Genomic DNA, 20,327 nt, shown 5'->3' on the forward strand with positions numbered 1-20,327 from the left:
CGATGTACCACTTACCATCATTTTTATTTATAACAAAAATTAAAAGTTCTTAGTAAAGAAAGATCTAGAGCCACTGCAGAAGTTTGCAGAGTTGTGCATGTTAGAACCAGTATTTTGAGAGTAAATATATAGGTGACATCAACATCCCAGCAACACACTGTTTGCGTAAGTTCTATGCAGCTGTCATGCTTCTCAGCCCAACTTTGTCCAGTCATTGCAGCTGTCTTGGCACCCTGCCTGACTAATCTTATACAGCTGCCACTGAGAACACAACTTGCTAGTCATGCAAGCTGGGGTTTCATAAAGTGAGGAAACTAGCCGTGTGGTGGAGTTTAAGTAGCGAAATGAGGTGAGGATGACTGCTTTTGGCCAAATGAAAACAGGAAAAAAATGAGCAAGTAAAAATAGCAGAAGGAAAATGAGATGGAATTGAGAAAATAGTACTCTGCCTTGGTGTACCAGTGTGTGGTATCATAAACTTGCGGGATGAAGGCTCAGTTCCCTCATTCTACTGCATTCTGAATTAATTCCACCCACTGAAATTTTTGAACGGGTCTCAAAATAGATTGGGCATGGCTCCTGCCCAAAACAGGCAGTATCATCATTAAAATATTTAAATCAGGATACTACAACATATTTAGGAACCCGAATCTGGACACCATATATGTAGTAGAGTGCTCGTGTAGAGCATAAACACCAGCATAGACCTGTTGGGCTAAATGGCCTGTTTCTGTGCTGTAAAATCTATGTAATTTTATGATCTATACTATGCGGGGAAATGTCTAAAAGAAGTCAGACATCTTCATAAGAGGGGCACTCTCTCCAAAAAAAAAAAGAACAGAAAATGAAAGCAGAAGACAAATAAAACTGCAAAGACTTACAGAACTAAAGAGCAGCAAAACAATAAGAAAATTTCTGAGCGTGAGCTCTTTCCCACTGCCCTCTACCATATTCTCCCTTTTATCTTAGGAAAATTGTCAGTTCTGCTGTTAGCCAGACTGACCAGTCATCCAACTTTTCCCTTCTCAATGGACTGGTCTTCAAAGCCATCATTCATCTGCACATAGCCTCCTCTCCACATTATAAGCTCTTGTGATGGACCTTATGTTGCACCCCAATTGCCTCCTTCCCCACTGACTTCGAGCTCGGCCAGATTTTCCACCCACTCTCTTTGCTGCACATTGTTGGGACATGTTGGACTAAGAGCAGGTTAAACGAATGCTGGTCCTTCCCTTCATTGTATCTAAATAATTCGATTAACTGCTTGATTCTGTCCCCAATGCTAAACCAGGGCCTGTCATTTTTGATGATTAGTCAAACACCTAACTATATTACTGCAATGTAATGGAATAATTTGGGACCCAGCATTTAGCTCCTTAAGATTTCTCATGTGCTGTTCTATTGTTTTCAAACCAAGATCCAGAAACTGCAGTAAATTGAAGACTGAGGTTCCAGAGAAATACACCAAAGAATAGTGGAGCTGGGAACTTATTAACCAAACCTTTGAGATTCTGGAAAATTGAGTTAATTTACATAATGACAGTTTCAAGGCACAGTGGGGTAATTTTCAACTTAGGCACCTGTGGTGTAAACTGCCCAATTTTGTTTCCATTGATTAGATGGAAACGAGAAAATCAGGTGATTTATATAATAGGAGGCCAACTCGCGATATCAGTTTTATACTCCAGTGGTAAGTTGAAAATTCCCTCCCTTATGTGTCGCTTTAAATAGGGGCTATTTCCAAAAACAGATAAAGCAGTTTTGAAATACAGTATTCTGCTGCTTAAGATACTTGTGGATATCCTGTGACATACTTAATTTTATCTTGTCTTTGTTAAAGCTCAGGTATACAGCAAATTTATAGATACAGGTACAGCGTCGAGAATCCAGAAGCCTCGGGACTGAGGCCACTCCAGATCCTGTGTATTTCCAAGCTTTGGAACGTCTTTATGACACCCCGAATCCGGAAACACCCGAGCCCAGGTTCGTGTATTTCCAGACTTCGGAATGTCTTTCTGACGTTCCGAGTCTGGAAACACCTGGGCTAAGGTAGGTGGGTAGATAGGTGGGAGGGATGTTTTAAAGTTTAATTTGTTTTATTGCCGGTTTTAGTGCCCCCCAAGTGGGGGCAGTTGTATTATTTGCCTCGGTGCCCAAAAATAAATACAAAAAAAAACCCACAAAAAAAAAGGGGAAAAAAACAAAAAAAGGGCATTTGAAAAATGTTTGGCGTGTCCTCCCCCTTTAATCAGGGGGGCACTTGATTTATGCAACAAAAGAGTAGTAGGTGGGAGGGAAGGGGAGAAGAGAGGCGAGGCGAGGAGGGGAGGGCAGGTCGGCCTGAGGCGGCGGGGGCTGGTCGGCACGAGGTGGTGGGGGCAATTCGGTGCGAAGCAGCGGGAGCAGTTCGGCCCGAGGTGGCGGAGGCAGGTCGGCCCGAGGCGGGGGCGCGTTGGCGCGAGGCGGCGGGGCGAGTCGGAACATTCCGAATTCCGGAACTCCAGATTTTCGACGCTGCACCTGTAACATATTGGGATTGGGTGGGGATGAGCTGTATGGGAGATGGTGTCCTGGCACTCATTAAAGATGCAAGACTTTTAATTATACAGGTCCTGGAAATCTCCAGCCAGGGTCAGGATACCTCCACCAGACTTTCTAGAATCTTTACTATGGTGGGTACCTCAGATGTGTACCTAGTGGTACCGATGCCTTCCATTGGTGGGCAAATCAGGACACCGCCCCCGACCCTAGAAAGTCTGTTCGAAAGGGGATTTTCGAGCCAGAAACTCTGAACCTTTGCATAATAATAGAAAGATCATAAAATGAAATAAAGCATTATGGGGTGGACTTTCGGTGCCGCCTGCATTGAGGCGGTGACACCGCCTAGCCATTTTACCCAAAGAGGAGAGTGGAATGCGAAGAGAAGTGTTCCACACTCCTCCTCGGGTGCCAACAGAGCGATAGCGCAGGAGTCCTATTCAATCTTTTGCTGCTGGGATGCCGGCATTCTGGCGCCTGAAGATGAGAAAAAAAAAGTTAGTGCAAATTTCAATGACCTGCACCCACACTTCGCCACTGCTGCCATAAATAAATAGAAGTTAAATAAAATAAATTTCACAACTTACCTTGCTCTCCAGGTGATACCGTCCCGGGATCACCGATGTATCGACTGCTCTCTCTGTCGGAAATAGCGACTGCCGGTAAAGCAGGTGATCTAATTCAATTTTGCTGCCACGCTCGATTATATCACTATGTGGGTGGCGCTGGAGTATGCAATTCTAACTCTTAGCACCGCTCCCATTTGCTCCATTGAAGTATTCGGGAGGCGAGGACAGTGTTGCATCGATAGGTGCTTAGCGGCCCGTTAGCAGCCCTCTCCAGCGTTAACGGGTGGTGCAAATCACTGAGTTTCGGCCCCTATCACTTTAGTCAAGCGTTTTAAATTTTGATGTTGTCCATTTTACTATATAGCTTTAAGAATAAAAGTCCTTTTGAAAAAAGTACTATGAAGAGGTTGATGGTTACATTCTTTTGAACCTGTCCTGTTCTTTCCTGTGAAGCTGTGTCTTGTTTTGTTTCTAATCTTTTTACTTTGTTTGCATGAACCCACTTAATATAGTTTTATATTGAGAAAACATCAATATTCTATGTTTTCCTTTGTATTTTGTACAATCATTGTAGATTGCTTATTTCATAAATCAGTTTTGCAGAATGTTTGCACAATGTTTATTTTCTGAGCCAATTTTACAAGATGCATTCCTGTTCATTTTCCATATCGCAGGTGCTCTAACCAATTGTAAAATGTTAACACTCTTTGGTGACCCTGAAAAATAAATCAGTTGAAATCAGGCTTCTACTAATACAGCCCTTGAGCTGGCCTAAGGGAAGTGCCTGAAAGAGGCTTGTGGTGATGTGGTCAGTGGTCCTCCAGCTGGGATTCAAGTCTCTAAATAAGGATGGAAAACACTGGCCTAAATTGTAAGGTCATCGTCATTTTAATGCCAGTGTTGAAATAAAACTGATCAGGCAACTGTGTTTTAACACCAATAGATTATGGAAAAAAAATAACAGGAACGACAATATAAAATTCGTCTGGTTTATATATCGACATATGAAATGACACACATTTATTTCATAACAAAAATGCATTCACATCAACATATTACAACATTTTAGTGCAATACAAAATGAAATCAATTCACACTTTGGAATTTCAGATCCAAGATAGAATCTAAGTAAAATCATCATCCTCCCGCACTCCCCCATTCTCCTCATCTCAATCTCTTTTTATTTCTTCATACTCAAGCTGGTAATGAATAAACGTAAATCATAGATGCTGATTCATTGATTGAAATTATTTAAAGAACAGCAAATAATTTTTCTTGTATGTTCTTTATGACTCATAGAAACATTGTTTAGCACCCAAAGGGTTAACTCACACATTACAAAGTCAAAGAGAACTGAAAACAAAAGATGGGTAATGTAATATTAATTTTCTGACTGTCAGCATTAGTTACAGATTGTTAACAAGTGTGTCCACGTTAGAAGAGGGAGCTTACATTAGCCCATGATTTTAGGTCTAATTTTAAGGTCTGGCATGTTTCCCATGCACTAATGAGTGATATTCGCAGAGAAGAAAACATTCTTTGTAAGGACATATTGATTTCTTGTACAAAGAGCCCCGTCACTGCATATTAAAGAACTGTGCACACATCGCTTTGATTCCTCTGCAGTGCAGTATCTGAAGCCAAATTTGTGGGTGCTCTTATTTTCTTTGTGCTAGGTTGGCAGTCTGTATGTATGGCTGCATGCCTGATTTATCTAAATAGTTCATCCATCACCTATTAGAGTGAAAAGAGATGGAGGAAGAAGGGGGATGCGGCATGTATATGGCTTTAATTTTAGCAACTCTGAAGTACCAAAGTGCTAATTAATCTCAAACAGCATTCTTTAACATGGTCATATCTAACCATGTGTATAATCCACATTTGGAATATTTTTGATGTTAAATAAATCTTTGATACATTTTCTGTCGGGGCAACAGCTTCTTCAAAGAAGAGAAGGAAAATAAATGGATGTGTCATACTGGGTCCTTCTCTTATGCCCTGATAATAGCGCCCCCGATCCCACCCCAAGAGGAAGTGGAGCATGCGACATTGCACTCCACTTCCTGTGAGGGGCAATAATCCCAATTTCGCTTCCGGGGTGGAACTTCTGCGCCAGTCGCAGACTGTCCGGCCCCAGAGAGGTTACCACCCCAACCAGGGCGATAGCCAATTTTGTCCCCTATATCTCATATCTGCACTTGCATTCCCATTCATTCATTTCTGAATCTACCACTGGTGCAAAATGCACTTTCATTTAATGCCGCATTTTTCCCCCTGATTGAATATTAGATAAACTTACAGCCTAAGTTGCAACACATCTATGTCTTACGACAGGATAAACACTTGCTATCACATGTCAGGCTTTTATTCAGAGTTGGTTTTGAGTCATCAGCTTGATTGGGTCTGTGTTAACTTTGTTGAAGCTGTTGGTTTTTGCTCATTTTTTAAGTTGGCAAGTATGATGAATGGCCATGTGGATGAAGTAATGGAAGATTGCCTCTGCCTGTGGGACCATACACAATATGTCTTCGGAAGCAACTGGCTGGATAAAGATAAATCTAGATGCATGACTGGACTGTTTAGACTTGGGAGTAGGCGGGGGGGGAAGTAAACCTCACTGCTATCGGAAACAAAACCTAGACGCTTAAAAGGCACGTGGGTTACATACTTATGACCTTATTGGTTGTATTTTTCAGTAAATCTCAGTCTGTCACATGACCTATTTTTACCACAAGTTCATTGGTTTCAACAAATATTCAAGATTTTTGGATAACGTCATTCTATGATCCTATTGTGGGGGAGGAGTCAGGAACCTTCAAAGAAAGCTGCCATACATGTGTTCATAATTACTGTGAATTAGGTCATGTGCTAGTTTCTCAGTTCAGTGTGGACCTGGGCTGCAGAGTAGGAAATAGTGGAGAACGCTTCCCACTTTATGCAGAAAGTTACAATGAAAGAGATGATACTTGGAGAGAATATATTAATGCAAGGAGCCTTTACTGTCTGTAGATACATTGTGATAAATAGGCTTCAAGAGCAACCATTGCTGTGTGTCATTAACACATGCGGAGATTGATAACGTATACAGATAGAGCCCACGTAATTACCGCTTCTTGCTGGTGTCTCTATTTTAAAGTCCCAGTTATTTTAAATAGCTCCTTGTATAATTCATCTTTAAACTGATAATTTTACCTCTTCATTGTTAATCATTTCCCAGTGCTACTACTTAATGTATGTTCTTTATCCAGATATGTTTTTTGTTGCCTTAGGACTAAAGATATACTGAGACACATGAAGAACTAATGAAAGAAACACAATCTTGAAATTAAACATGGAGTTGGGCTGTGGGTGGTGGGAGTGGGGGGAGATGGGGAGGTGGTTGGGGGGGGGGGGAAAGAGATTTCCTTTGTGTACTATGTAACAAAATCGAAGGTTAGTTCTTTATAGTGGTATGATTATAACAAATAAAACCATATAACTAAGTTTGCAATTTTTAGGTTTTAGCTGGCATAATTGGCTTTATGTAATATAGTTAAGATGAGACTTGTCCGTATTGAATTCTGTGTTTTAATAGTTTGTTGATATGAGTGCCTATCTACTGTGCCTCATGGCACTGTCTTGTCCATTCTATTTGACAGCATAAAATGCAGCCTAAGAAATATTAATGAGATAATTAGCATTGATTTCTGTCACAGTGATCGTGTTTGGCATGCCAACCTAAATGCAATAAAGTGAAGTGTGCCAAATTAACTGTACCTCTGCCTCTTCCTTTTGTGCACTTCAAAAGAGATAGCAGCTATGAAATGGCTTATTTTCTTTGCATTGAAGCAAAATATAATGCAAATCCATATCTGTTTATCGTTCCTGTACTTTTTCCCTCCCTCCATTATATATTTTGCAAGATGGTTTATTTCTTTGCTCTCCCTCCCTCATTTGGGTTGGTTCTACTTACTGAGACGTTATTATTTGGAGAGTTGTTGGAAATAACCAAATTTCACCACACTTTAAGAAGGATGTCAAGGTATTAGAGAAGGTGCAGAAGAGATTTACTAGATTGGTATCAGGTATGAGGAATTTCAGTTCTGTGCAGAGACTGGAGATGCTAAGGTTGTTCAACTTAGAGCAGAGAGGGTTTAGATGAGATTTAATAGAGGTGTTCAAAATTATTAACAGTTTTGATAGAGCAAATAAGGAGGATCCAGAGGACATCGATTTAAGGTGATTGGCAAAAGAACCAGAGGCGACATGAGGAAACATTTTTTTACGCTGTGAGGTGTTGTGATCTGGAATGCACAGCCTGAAATGGTGCTGAAAGCAGATTCAATAGTAACTTTCAAAAGGGAATTTGGAAAAAAAATTATAGGGCTAAGAGGAAACAGCAGGGGAGTGGGACTAACTGGATAGCTCTACCAAAGAGCCAGTACAGGTACGATGGGCCAAATGGCCGCCTTCTGTGTTGTATTATTTAATGGGCTAGAATTTCCTATCAGCCCGCCAGCGCATGATTACCGCCCAAAAGACTGCTAAGACTGGGAAGATTATCGCCGGCGAAAACTTCCCCCTACCCCAAAAAATCTGCCAATTGAAAAACATGGGCCTTGCACTCCCATTCTGGGCGAAAAAGTGCAATTTTGGGTCGAATGGGTGGTTTGTAAACAAAATGGGCGAAAAATTAAAAAATCAATGAAAAGTTACCCCAAGGCTGCGGGTTGGGCCTAACACCAGAAAAACAATAAAAATAATTTTTCCAAAACATCAACTAAAAACTCAAAAAAAATATTCCCAAGTTAAAACTAAATCACCACAACACATTTTGAAAATAATTAGTAAAAAAAACAATTACTAATCTTTGTCTTGAAGAGCTACTCACCTACTACCCAACTCAGCTGATCCTCATGGGTGTTTTTTAAAAACTTACCTACGGGTCACCGCTCAGCCAAATATCACGCCAGGGCGATCTCAGGACGATGCACGCCGGTGGTCCGCTCCTCAGCGGTACCTCGAAACCGCCGGCGTAACTCAGGTAAGGAAATTTTCGTTCACCTGATTACCGCCCACAATGGCCAATACTGCCCAGAAACCAGGCGGTAAACCATTGGAAATTCCAGTCCTATGATTCTATGATTAGTGCACCAGTGCATTGTGCCAGTCGGACGCCTGCTTTCCAAAGTTGTAATCATTGCATATGTTCACAACTCAACTCAAATTGGGCAACATAACAAAATATGATAAAAATTCAGGAAATAGTTTATCAGAATAAAACTGAATTCATGCATGATACTCATGGATAAATAAAGAGGTAGCCATGGATAAATGGTGAGGACTAAATTATATCTTAGAAGAAAGCATATGCAAAGTACACAAATAATAAAGGAGAGAATAACGGGCCCAAGTTTCCACACGATAAAAAACGGGCGCCCCTCCGAGCTGGGCTCTGGAGCGTGATTCTGGAGCGCCCTGCAGCTCCATGTCTGCTTGGCGCGGCGCCCAGGGGGGCGGAGCCTACACTCGCGCCGATTTTGTAAGTGGGAGGGGGCGGGTACCATTTAAATTAGTTTTTTTCCTGCCGGCAACGCTGCGCGTGTGCGTTGGAGCGTTCGCGCACGCGCAGTGTGAAGGACACAATGGCACTCGGCCATTTTTGTAGTTCTTTGTAGCTGTTTAATTTTTGAACATTTTTTAATAAAAGCACATTGCCATCAGCACATCAGCACTGAGAAGGCTGCAGGAAGCCTCAGAAAGTTGAGGCAGCCGTTTCCCTCCTTTCCCCCCCCCCCCCCGCGGGAACGAACGGCTGCCTCCTCCCTCCCCCCGCGGGAACGAACGGCTGCCTCTTCCCCCCCGCGGGAACGAACGGCTGCTTCCCCCCCGCCCCCCCCCCCCTGCTGGAACGAACGGCTTCCTCCTCCCCCCCCTGCCGTCGGGAACGAACGGCTGCCTCAACTTGTGAGGCTTCCTGCAGCATTCTCCCTGGCACTTTCACACTTTCACACAGGTAGGAAGATGGTTTATTTAATCTTTTCTTTGCTTATAAATGTTTATTCAGGTTGGATTTATTTGTATAATATTTGTATAAGTATAAATAAGGATTTATTATAGAATTTAATGACTTCCCTTCCCCCCCCCTCCCCCTCCACCTTGTTCTGGACACCTAATTTGTAACCTGCACCTGATTTTTTAATGTGTAGACAAGGTTTTTTTCAGTTCACTGGCTCCATTCTAAGTTAGTTTGGAGTACGTTTTCACTGTGGAAACTTTCAAATCAGGCGTCAGTGGCCGGACACGCCCCCTTTTGAAGAAAAAATTCTGTTCCAAAGTGGAACTGTTCTACCTGACTAGAACTGCAGAAATAAAAATGTGGAGAATTGCGATTTCTAAGATAGTCCGTTCTCCACCAATTGCTCCTAAAAATCAGGTGCAAATCATGCGGAAACTTAGGCCCAACAACAGGGAATATGAAGAGCTTAGGAAAAATGTTGAAGACAATTGGGAAGGCAAAGAAGAAATATGAAGCGAAAATATCAAATAATATAAAAAGAAATAGTAAAGTATTCTGTAGGCACATAAGTAACGAAATGAGAATTAAGAAAGAATTAGGGCCACTAAGGGATGATGCTGATAGACTCAGAAAATGATACTAAAATGGCAGGGATGCTGAATCGATACTTTGCCGCAGTTTTCACGAAAGAGACTAACAAAGAGGAAATTATAACACTAGAAGAACTGAAGAGGGACAGCACTACAGTTAAGATAGAAAGAAAGAAAGAATTGCACCTGTGGATATTCAAAGAAACGAGGGAGGAGATAACAGAGGCACTACTGTACATATATAAAAATCCAACATAAAATGGAATAGTGCCAGAGGATTGGCAGACAGCAAATGTATTGCTATCTTCAAAATGGGAGATAGAACTAAGCCAGAGAACTATTGACCCGTTAGCTTAATGTCAGTAGTAGGAAAAATACTAGAATATTTGCTAAAAGATCAGATAACAAAACACCTAGAGATAGAACCGCCACTTTTTTTGCATGCTTAACGCCCATTTTACCGCTGAAATTATGGCACAAAATGGAAACTGGCGGGCATTTTTCGGAAACTTATCGTCGAGCATTACTTTCCCCATGTGCTTAACGGCAAGAAAAAATATTACCGCATGCCCACTTTTTTGGGGTGGAATCAGCAGAATGGGCAAATTCAACGCTCAACTTTCTGCATGGAATTAATGCCGAGATTCAATATTAACGCCCGCCCACTGTTTTTTGTCGTAAAGAGCATATTTACCCAAACTAGCGGCCGTGGAGACCGCCATCGTCAATTTCACCACCTCGCACACATCGCCCAGAATAGCGCTCGCCCAAAAAAATGCCCATAAAAAGTGTAACTAACCGGAACTAATCACAGCGTTATGGACGCCATGTTCTAGATCACATGTCGCGTCCTTTAAAAGGTTGCTGTGCTTCAACCTCGGCGGAGTTTGGATGTACTCTGCAAGTCGTTGGAGTTGATGTGAACATCTGTAAAAACATCTTGACCATACTGTGACCCATTGGAATTGAAGAGCTGTCTTCGTCGGGACATTCCTTGTTTGAGAGAAAACAGAGAGCTACTGCAATGGGGCCTGTCCTTTCTCACCCTCTCTTGGTGACCAAATACACGCAGCAAACTTGACATCGCCGAAGGAACGCTCCACTGCATTATGTGCCCAATGTAAGAAGTGACAGACAGATGAGGAAGACCAGACGTTACACCCCCCGCAAGTACAAGGAGAAGCATTTTTACCTCGACTTGCCTGACACCACCTGCCTTTGCAGACTGCGCTTCCACAAAGAGGTTATCACTGAGGTATGCCAGGACAGATCTGCAGCCTGCCAGCACCATGAGTACTGCACGGTCCGTCGAGGTCATAGTCACCATGGCACTGTTGTTCTACGCCTCGGGTTCTTTTCAGGCCACATCTGGCGACATTTACGGACTTTCTCAGCATGCCACACATCGCTGCATTAGACAGGTCACTGAAGCCCTGTACGCACACAGGAGGGACTTGATCACCAGGGAGGCACAAGAAAGAGGGCTCTAGGATTCTCCCGAATTGCAAACTTCCCCAAGGTGCAGGGAGCAATAGACTATACACACATCGCGATGCGGGCACCTTTTCAGGATGCTGAGGTTTTCAGGAACCGCAAGGGATTCCAATTGGTTGCCGACCACCAGCAAATTCTTCATCATCATAGGCGGTCCCTCGAACAAGGATGATTTGCTTCCACGAGAGTTCACAGATGTTTCAATGAAGGACCCAATGTTCCAGTCCTGAACTCCAGTTGAGAGGGTGGAAGATGCCTGTGTGTGAATTTTTTTAAACGTGTGGTGACCGTTGCACATCAACCACCACATGGGCTTAACAGAGCTAGGCCTTTATCCAGTGGCAAGGATTAACCAGGACGACTGGAGACCTGCTCTGCTGCACGGACCTAGTGCTCACACATATCGCAGTGTGGGCAGGTTCATGCTGCCCCTGGGCTCTCGGCTCTTCTGGGCCCCGTACCCTCATTCGCCGCACCTCCACCACGATGTTCCAGGGCCTGGTGTTCCAGCTCTATTTATAGCCCTGACTGCGGTGGTGTTTTCACACAGGTCAGGGTGGCCCATGATGTTCCAGGGCCTGACGTCCAACTCTATTTATAGCCCCGACCTGCAGTGCTAGTGAATGCTCAATTTCCGGGCAGCATCCATGATGCTCTTATCCTGCATGAGAGCACTGTATCTGACTTGTTTAACAATGAGCCACAAGGTCAATGCTGGATGCTTGGTGACAAAGGATATGGTCTCACCACCTGGCTGATGACGCCCGCCCCTCCTCCGTGTGACACCCACACCAGGGCCGAGAGGCGATACAACGAGAGCCACAGAGCAACTCGCAATATCACAGAGAAAACCATTGGAGTGCTGAAGCAGCGCTTTAGATGCCTGGACCACTCAGGAGGCGAGCTCCAACACCACCCTGAGCAGGTAGCTCAATTCGTGGTGGTGTGCTCCATGCTGCACAAATTGGCTATCAGGAGGGGACAAGAATTGCCTGATGAGCCTGACAGTCCACCTCACCAGGGAGAGGAAGAGGAGGATAAGGAGGCGGACGCTGACATCGGCCCAGACAATCAGGCTGATGTGAAACCACGCCCCCCCGCCCCCGCCCCCCCCGTAGTCCGCGAGAAAGGGCCCATGGTGGCATGATAGCTGCAAAAGCCTTACGTTAGGAGCTTATCAATGATCGTTTTGCCTGAAAGAATGTTGGTGTTATTTACAAGGCTGATACACTGCTGGGTGTGCAGGTGATCCATCAATGGTGGGCATCACCTTGATCTCAGTTAAAGTTTAAGTTGATTGACGTTAAGTGTGATTATACCCTTTGATGTAAAGGAACCACCCGTGTGTAATGGTGCAGCTATCTGAGCCAATGCACTACAAGGTTTTGTTAAATAAAAAACATTTAAACTGAACATTAGTCTGAAATCATCAGTGTTTCTAAACCAACCCTCCTCCCCCCTGCCCCTCCCCGCTTCTCCTCCCCACCTCTACCCCTTCCCCTTCCCGTTCCCCTCCTGGCTCCAAGCCGTCTGGCCGAGGAGGTCCTCAGGCGATGCTTCATTGAGGGGGTTGGGGGTGACGGCCGAGTGTCTGCTTGGACAGATACGGAAGAGGACGGTCCCGAGGTGGGAACAAGCTCAGAGCCAGAAGCAAGATGTTGCTGCTGGCTCTCGTGTGGTTGGCAATGGCGGGGGGTGTCACCTTGGGGTGCAGTGCAATGCTCCGGGACCACTGGGAGCCCTCTACCACAGTATTCCTGGCTACCAGCTCCAGGCTTCCTCCATCCCTTCCATGTTATATCTTATTTGTTGGACAAAAACTCGGGTGCCAACTATGTTCTTGGTGCTTAGTAGGCTTTTTGCTACTGGTGAATCTCTGTCGTTCCTCTCACAACAGCCAGACAAACACACACCACAGCCACACACACTTTTAGTGCCTCTGAGCTCCCTCTCTCTCTGTCTCCTCTTCTGCGCATGTCATGATGACCCTTGACCTCCTGAATCGCAGGAATCGAGCATTGCCATGCTGTTGCTAAGAACAGCCACACTTTATGGCAGAAGGTCGAAAAAAATTTAACGCTACTGCCCATTTGATATTGCTCGCAGTAACGCCCATTTTCAAAAATGTAAACTAGGTGTTTTGAGAATGGGCGAGAAGCCAGCGATCTGAAAACGCTTTTTTAACGCCCATTTTTGGGCGATAAGTCCAAAAGTAGAGGTTCTAGCCCCTAGAGACTGAGAATATAATAAAAATAGTTAGCATAGATTTCTAAAAGGAAGGACATGTTTAACAAACCTCATTGAATTTTTTTGAAGAAAAGAAACGTTAGACACAGGCAATTAAGATTATTCGTTCCTGGGATGTCGCTGGCAAAGCCAGCAATTATTGGTCATCCCTAATTGCCCTTGAGAAGATAGTGGTGAGCCGCTGCCTTGAACCCTTGCAGTCCACATGGTGAAGGTGCTCCCACAGTGCTGTTAGGGAGGGAATGCCAGGATTTTGACGCAGCAATGATGAAGGAAGGTGATATATTTCCAAGTCAAGATGGTTTGTAACTTGGAGGGGAACGCGGAGGTGGTGGTGTTTCCATGCTGCCTTTGACCTTCTAGGTGGTAGAGGTCGTGGGTTTGGGAATTGATGTGCTGTATACATGGATTTTCAGAAGGTCTTTAACAAGGTACCACATAAGAGTCTCAAGACAAAGGCCAGAACCTGTGGTGTCAAGGGTCGGATAGCCAAATTGATTGCAAGATGACTACAAAACAGAAAATACTGGGCAGGACTTATAAGAGGTTTCTCGGACTGGCAAAAGTGGGAAGTGGTGCCCTGCAGGGATCTGTGCTGGGACTACTGTTGTTCACCAATTGGACTCAGGAATTGAAGGTACAGTGTCAAAATTTGCAGATGAAACCCAATGCGGAATAAAGCTAATCACATGCAAGACATAAAGAAGCTTGCAGGGTGGGTAGATGAATGGTTAATGAAATTCAACATAGTGAAGTGTGAGGTGGTTCATTTTACCCGAAGAATAGGAAGGCTACGTATTCCTTGGAAGGTAAGAAACCAAATGGGGTAGAGGAGCAAAGAGATTTAGGAATAGAGGTACATAAATCGTTAAAAGTAGCAATACAGGTTGATAAGTTGATTAGTGCAAACAAAGATTGGGGGTTAATTTCTAGAGGAATAGAATACAAAAGCATGGAGGTAATGCTATTTCTTCATAACCTTGGTTAGACCATACTTGCAGTACTGTGCGAAGTTCAGGCCTCCATACTACAGGAAGGATATTGAAGCACTGGAAAAAGTGCAGACAAGATTTACAAGGATGTTACCAGAATTAAGAGAATGCAACTATCAGGAAAGATTGAGCAGGCTGGAGCTCTTTTCTCTGGAATGGAGAAGACAAAGAGGAGACTTGATAGAGGTCTATAAAATTATAAGGGGATTGATAGGGTGAATGTGGACTAAACAAATATAAGATAGCCGCTAATAGATTAAATTAAAAATTCAGGAGGAATTTCTTGACACTGAATGGCGAGGGTGAGGAACTCGCTGCCACATGGTGTGAGTAAGGCAGACAGCATTGTTGAATTTAAGGGGAGGCTTGATGCATACATGAGGGAGAAGTAAATAGAGAGAAATGGGGCAGAAAAGAAAAAGGTAATTATAGTGGCAGGAAGCTCATGTGGAGTATAAACAGCGGTATAGACTAGTTGGGACAAATGGTCTGATTCTGTGCTGTAGATTCTATGTAAGAATTGAATTTATTTTTGTCATTGTAAACTTTGCAATTATATAAAAAGAACTTTAAAATATTTTATTTGAAACAACTTAATTTTCAAGACCATGTAACTTTAATTAGATAATGAATTCTTGGATTTTCAAACATTTCAGCTTAAGGATTTTTTCAATAATTTGCATAACACGTTAAGCATGAAATATATATATTTTTATTAAATAAATCACACGTTGTTCCTGTCAAAGCCTATTGTGTACACTGAAACATCTGCTGAATTACCTAATCATTCAATTGGCCGACCCCATTTAAGGGATATCCCATCCAAGGTATCATCTTGGAATTTTACATGTTTACACTGCGGTATTTCTGAACTCCAATATTTTACTGTTGGTATGAGATCTGAGTGTGCAGTTTGGCAGAGTTTATGCTGCTAAGTTATGTTGAATCAATGTAAATGCTGGATTTATTCTGACCAGCTTGACTGTAAATTAGGTATGTGTTAAGCAGGGAAAAATGATCTAATAGCTCATGCATAGAAGCTGGGCTAATATGCATTCTATTGTAGTGTAGACTTAGTAGTTGTAGCACTAATTATTATTAATGAATATTAATATTGATAATTTAGGCAAAGGGTTGAAACATAGAAACATAGAAAATAGGTGCAGGAGCAGGCCATTCAGCCCTTCTAGCCTGCACCGCCATTCAATGAGTTCATGGCTGAACATGAAACTTCAGTACCCACTTCCTGCTTTCACGCCATACCCCTTGATCCCCCGAGTAGTAAGGACTTCATCTAACTCCCTTTTGAATATATTTAGTGAATTGGCCTCAACTACTTCCTGTGGTAGAGAATTCCACAGGTTCACCACTCTCTGGGTGAAGAAGTTTCTCCTTATCTCGGTCCTAAATGGCTTACCCCTTATCCTTAGACTGTGACCCCTGGTTCTGGACTTCCCCAACATTGGGAACATTCTTCCTGCATCCAACCTGTCCAAACCCGTCAGAATTTTAAACGTTTCTATGAGGTCCCCTCTCACTCTTCTGAACTCCAGTGAATACAAGCCCAGTTGATCCAGTCTTTCTTGATAGGTCAGTCCCACCATCCCGGGAATCAGTCTGGTGAATCTTCGCTGCACTCCCTCAATAGCAAGTATGTCCTTCCTCAAGTTAGGAGACCAAAACTGTACACAATACTCCAGGTGTGGCCTCACCAAGGCCCTGTACAACTGTAGCAACACCTCCCTGCCCTGTACTCAAATCCCCTCGCTATGAAGGCCAACATGCCATTTGCTTTCTTAACCGCCTGCTGTACCTGCATGCTAACCTTCAATGACTGATGTACCATGACACCCAGGTCTCGTTGCACCTTCCCTTTTCCTAATCTGTCACCATTCAGATAATAGTCTGTCTCTCTGTTTTTACCACCAAAATGGATAACCTCACATTTATCCACATTATACTTCATCTGCCACGCACTTGCCCACTCACCTAACCTATCCAAGTCACTCTGTAGCCTCATAGCATCCTCCTCGCAGCTCACACTGCCACCCAACTTAGTGTCATCCGCAAATTTGGAGATACTACATTTAATCCCCTCGTCTAAATCATTAATGTACAATGTAAACAGCTGGGGCCCCAGCACAGAACCCTGCGGTACCCCACTAGTCACTGCCTGCCATTCCGAAAAGTACCCATTTACTCCTACTCTTTGCTTCCTGTCTGACAACCAGTTCTCAATCCACGTCAGCACACTACCCCCAATCCCATGTGCTTTAACTTTGCACATTAATCTCCTGTGTGGGACCTTGTCGAAAGCCTTCTGAAAGTCCAAATATACCACATCAACTGGTACTCCTTTGTCCACTTTATTGGAAACATCCTCAAAAAATTCCAGAAGATTTATCAAGCATGATCTCCCTTTCACAAATCCATGCTGACTTGGACCTATCATGTCACCATTTTCCAAATGCGCTGCTATGACATCCTTAATAATTGATTCCATCATTTTACCCACTACTGAGGTCAGGCTGACCGGTCTATAATTCCCTGCTTTCTCTCTCCCTCCTTTTTTAAAAAGTGGGGTTACATTGGCTACCCTCCACTCGATAGGAACTGATCCAGAGTTAATGGAATGTTGGAAAATGACTGTCAATGCATCCGCTATTTCCAAGGCCACCTCCTTAAGTACTCTGGGATGCAGTCCATCAGGCTCTGGGGATTTATCGGTCTTCAATCCCATCAATTTCCCCAACACAATTTCCCGACTAATAAAGATTTCCCTCAGTTCCTCCTCCTTAATAGACCCTCTGACCACTTTTATATCCGGAAGGTTGTTTGTGTCCTCCTTAGTGAATACTGAACCAAAGTACTTGTTCAATTGGTCTGCCATTTCTTTGTTCCCCGTTATGACTTCCCCTGATTCTGACTGCAGGGGACCTACGTTTGTCTTTACTAACCTTTTTCTCTTTACATACCTATAGAAACTTTTGCAATCCGCCTTAATGTTCCCTGCAAGCTTCTTCTCGTACTCCATTTTCCCTGCCCTAATCAAACCCTTTGTCCTCCTCTGCTGAGTTCTAAAGTTCTGAAGACTGGGTAAATCAGGGTTAGTCAATGCAAAGCTTGGATTTTAAAACATGTAGGAGGAAAGGAGGACTAGTGGAGTTTAAATTCCATTGTTTTGGGGTCCTGGGAAAGAATTTCATAGAAATTTACAGCACGGAAGGAGGCCATTTTGGTCCATCGTGTCCACGCCGGCCAACAAAGAGCTACCAGCCTAATCCCACTTTCCAGCTCTTGGTCCGTAGCCCTGTAGGTTACGGCACTTCAAGTGTACATCCAAGTACTTTTTAAATGTGGTGAGGGTTTCTGCCTCTACCACCCTTTCAGGCAGTGAGTTCCAGACCCACATCAGAAATTTCCCCTCAAATCCCCTCTAAACTGCTCTCCAATTACTTTAAATCCATGCCCCCTGGTTGTTGATCCCTCTGCTAAGGGAAACAGGTCCTTCCTATCCACTCTATCTGGGCCCCTCAATTTTATACACCTCAATCAGGTCTCCCCTCAGCCTCCTCTGTTCCAAAGAAAACAACCCCAGCCTATCCAATCTTTCCTCATAGCTAAAATTCTCCAGTTCTTATTTCCTAAATGGCCTAGTTTTAATTTTATGATTGTGCCCCCTTGTTCCGGACTCCAAACTTGGTGTCACATAACCTAACCACCATTCACCTGCTCTCCGACTCAATGTGTGTCATCCTGGTGGGTGTGGCCACACTCCTGACATTTCCCCATGGTTACCGGCCATGACTGCGCAGCACAATCAGCAGGAAAACAGCAGTGGGACAATAACCAGAAGTGCTTTGATTAGAGTGCACAGCAAGATTTTTAGGGACTGTTTTTGCTAGGCTCAGAAGAAAGTCAAATATGTAAATAAATTGAAGAGTTCATACTTTTAATCTGTTTTAAGCGGTTTAAATTCAAAATCTAAAATATAGTTGATTGTGTTCCCCTTCTAATTTCTCAGCAGTGAAAGTGTTCAGCCCAACGAAATCATTGAATTGAACTTTGAGATGGAAAACTTTACCAGCCAGTCAGTGACACGACGTATTATGTGGCATGTTGACTACCGTGGAAAAAATCCTCCTCCAGATTCGGACAAGGTGGTGACAGAATTGACAGTGATCCAAAAGGACATCCGTGCTATTGTACCACTCTCTATGGTGAGTTTTTGCACAGTTTTGAAGTTAAGTTTTATAGGTGAATGGTATAGTGACATAGCTTTTGATGTTCCTTACATTATGGAAGTTTGTTCTGCCTTTTCAATGGAAAGGGCCAAATAGCATATCTATTTTCTGATACACAGAGAATAGAAGACACAGAACCTTTGCTACAGCTATGAGCATGCCAAGTGTTTTTACAAATCTCCTACTCTTCTCTTTCCCACCCCACTGTCCAGACTGTTATCACTCATGAGTTTTAGACATTGAAATACATTATTCAATTCCAAGGCATTCAATAATTTAAATGAAACAACATCAGTAAGTTATTGCTTCAGAAAATTATACATATTTATTTTTAACTTCCAAACATTCCATTATCTTTTAAATGGCACTGTCAACACTGTACTGTTTCTTTTGTATTTTTGTGCTTTAAAACATGCTGCAGAAGGTTTCATTCGTCATAAACATAAATCTGTTCAAATAAATGTATCAGATAGTGCAGTTAGACACCACACCAAACCTTCAAGGCTTTGGGTCTTGGAGCAGTAAACCAAGCCTCTCAATGCCTCCAGATTTATACATGAGGTTACAATTTTCTGCAATCACCACCTCTGGATCCCGATCTCACTTCTCCGTGGACTATGCTATCAATTTCCTATGTTTTCTTGCTTTCTCTCTACAATGATAGAAAACAAGAGAATGCAATGGCGGTGTGGCTACCCCAGCACCATTAGTGCAAATGAAAACCACCTATAAAAATTATGTACAGCCAGAAAAATAGATTATCACCCCCAGACTGGGAGGTAATACCGCTGGAAACATTGCAATTCTTTGACTAGTTGACTTTCAGCATAGTTAGAGGCTGGAGCTCTTTTTCTTGTTATGCAGTTGAAATCATAGGTAAGAGGCTTATATTTCCGATGGAGATCTAAGTAAAGAACTGTTATTAAAGGTGGAATACCAGTCATACATGTCATTTCAGCATCTACCTTTTGCCGTGCTTCTGTGAGGTGCTACCCCGGTGGCCTCTGCAGAGGTGTAGAGGCAGCCTGTTCACTTCCCTCCTGTCAAGGAGCTGGAGAGCACCTTGCTGCACACCAGTGGGGCCATGAGGACCCATGTACAAGCTGACATCCCTCCGAGAGGAGAATTATGAGCCTCTGCCATCTATTTTGTATAGATAACCATCTATTCTCCATAGAGACCATGTGCTCCTGTGAGTGGCGCATTAGCTGCTCCATGTAGGTGGCCATCCTACCCATGGAGGAGCCTACAATCGCCATCGCCTGCGACACAGTGGTGCTCATGTTGGAGATGGACTCCAACATTCTCTGAACATTTGCAGACATCGCTCTCCCAAAACCTGTCAGAGCCCCCTGCACTTCCTGCTACTCCAGGATCGCCCTCTTTCTGGATGGCCCCCGAGGCTCAGCATCTGCATGCAGCTGAGCAGCCAACATCCACTGGTGAGGACTCTCCACTGCTGTCCCTGTCTGTGTACCATCTGCTCTTGTTCACTTATGAGCTGAGAGACACCAGGTGACAACACTACCCAATGTCGCATGGGACCCACCCAGCTGTGCATATCTGCGCTGGTGCTCGGTGCGCTTATGTCTAGTGACCGTGCGTCCTCAGAGGCTAGGGGCTCCTCTGAGGAGTCATCTTGCTCTTCCTCCTGG

General features: G+C 43.5%; 1 protein-coding gene across 2 annotated transcripts in view; it reads left to right on the forward strand.

The window, feature by feature from the left end:
• tmem132e (transmembrane protein 132E) overlaps nucleotides 1–20,327 on the forward strand; it is a 999,351-nt gene that overhangs the window by 611,084 nt on the left and 367,940 nt on the right. For both annotated transcript variants that reach the window (XM_070857286.1, XM_070857287.1), the window contains exon 4: nucleotides 18,453–18,648. In XM_070857286.1, the coding sequence (XP_070713387.1) occupies nucleotides 18,453–18,648 (196 nt within the window). The remainder of the gene's footprint in view (nucleotides 1–18,452; nucleotides 18,649–20,327) is intronic.

Source organism: Pristiophorus japonicus, chromosome 16, assembly GCF_044704955.1.
Source record: "Pristiophorus japonicus isolate sPriJap1 chromosome 16, sPriJap1.hap1, whole genome shotgun sequence".
NCBI lineage: Eukaryota > Metazoa > Chordata > Chondrichthyes > Pristiophoridae > Pristiophorus > Pristiophorus japonicus.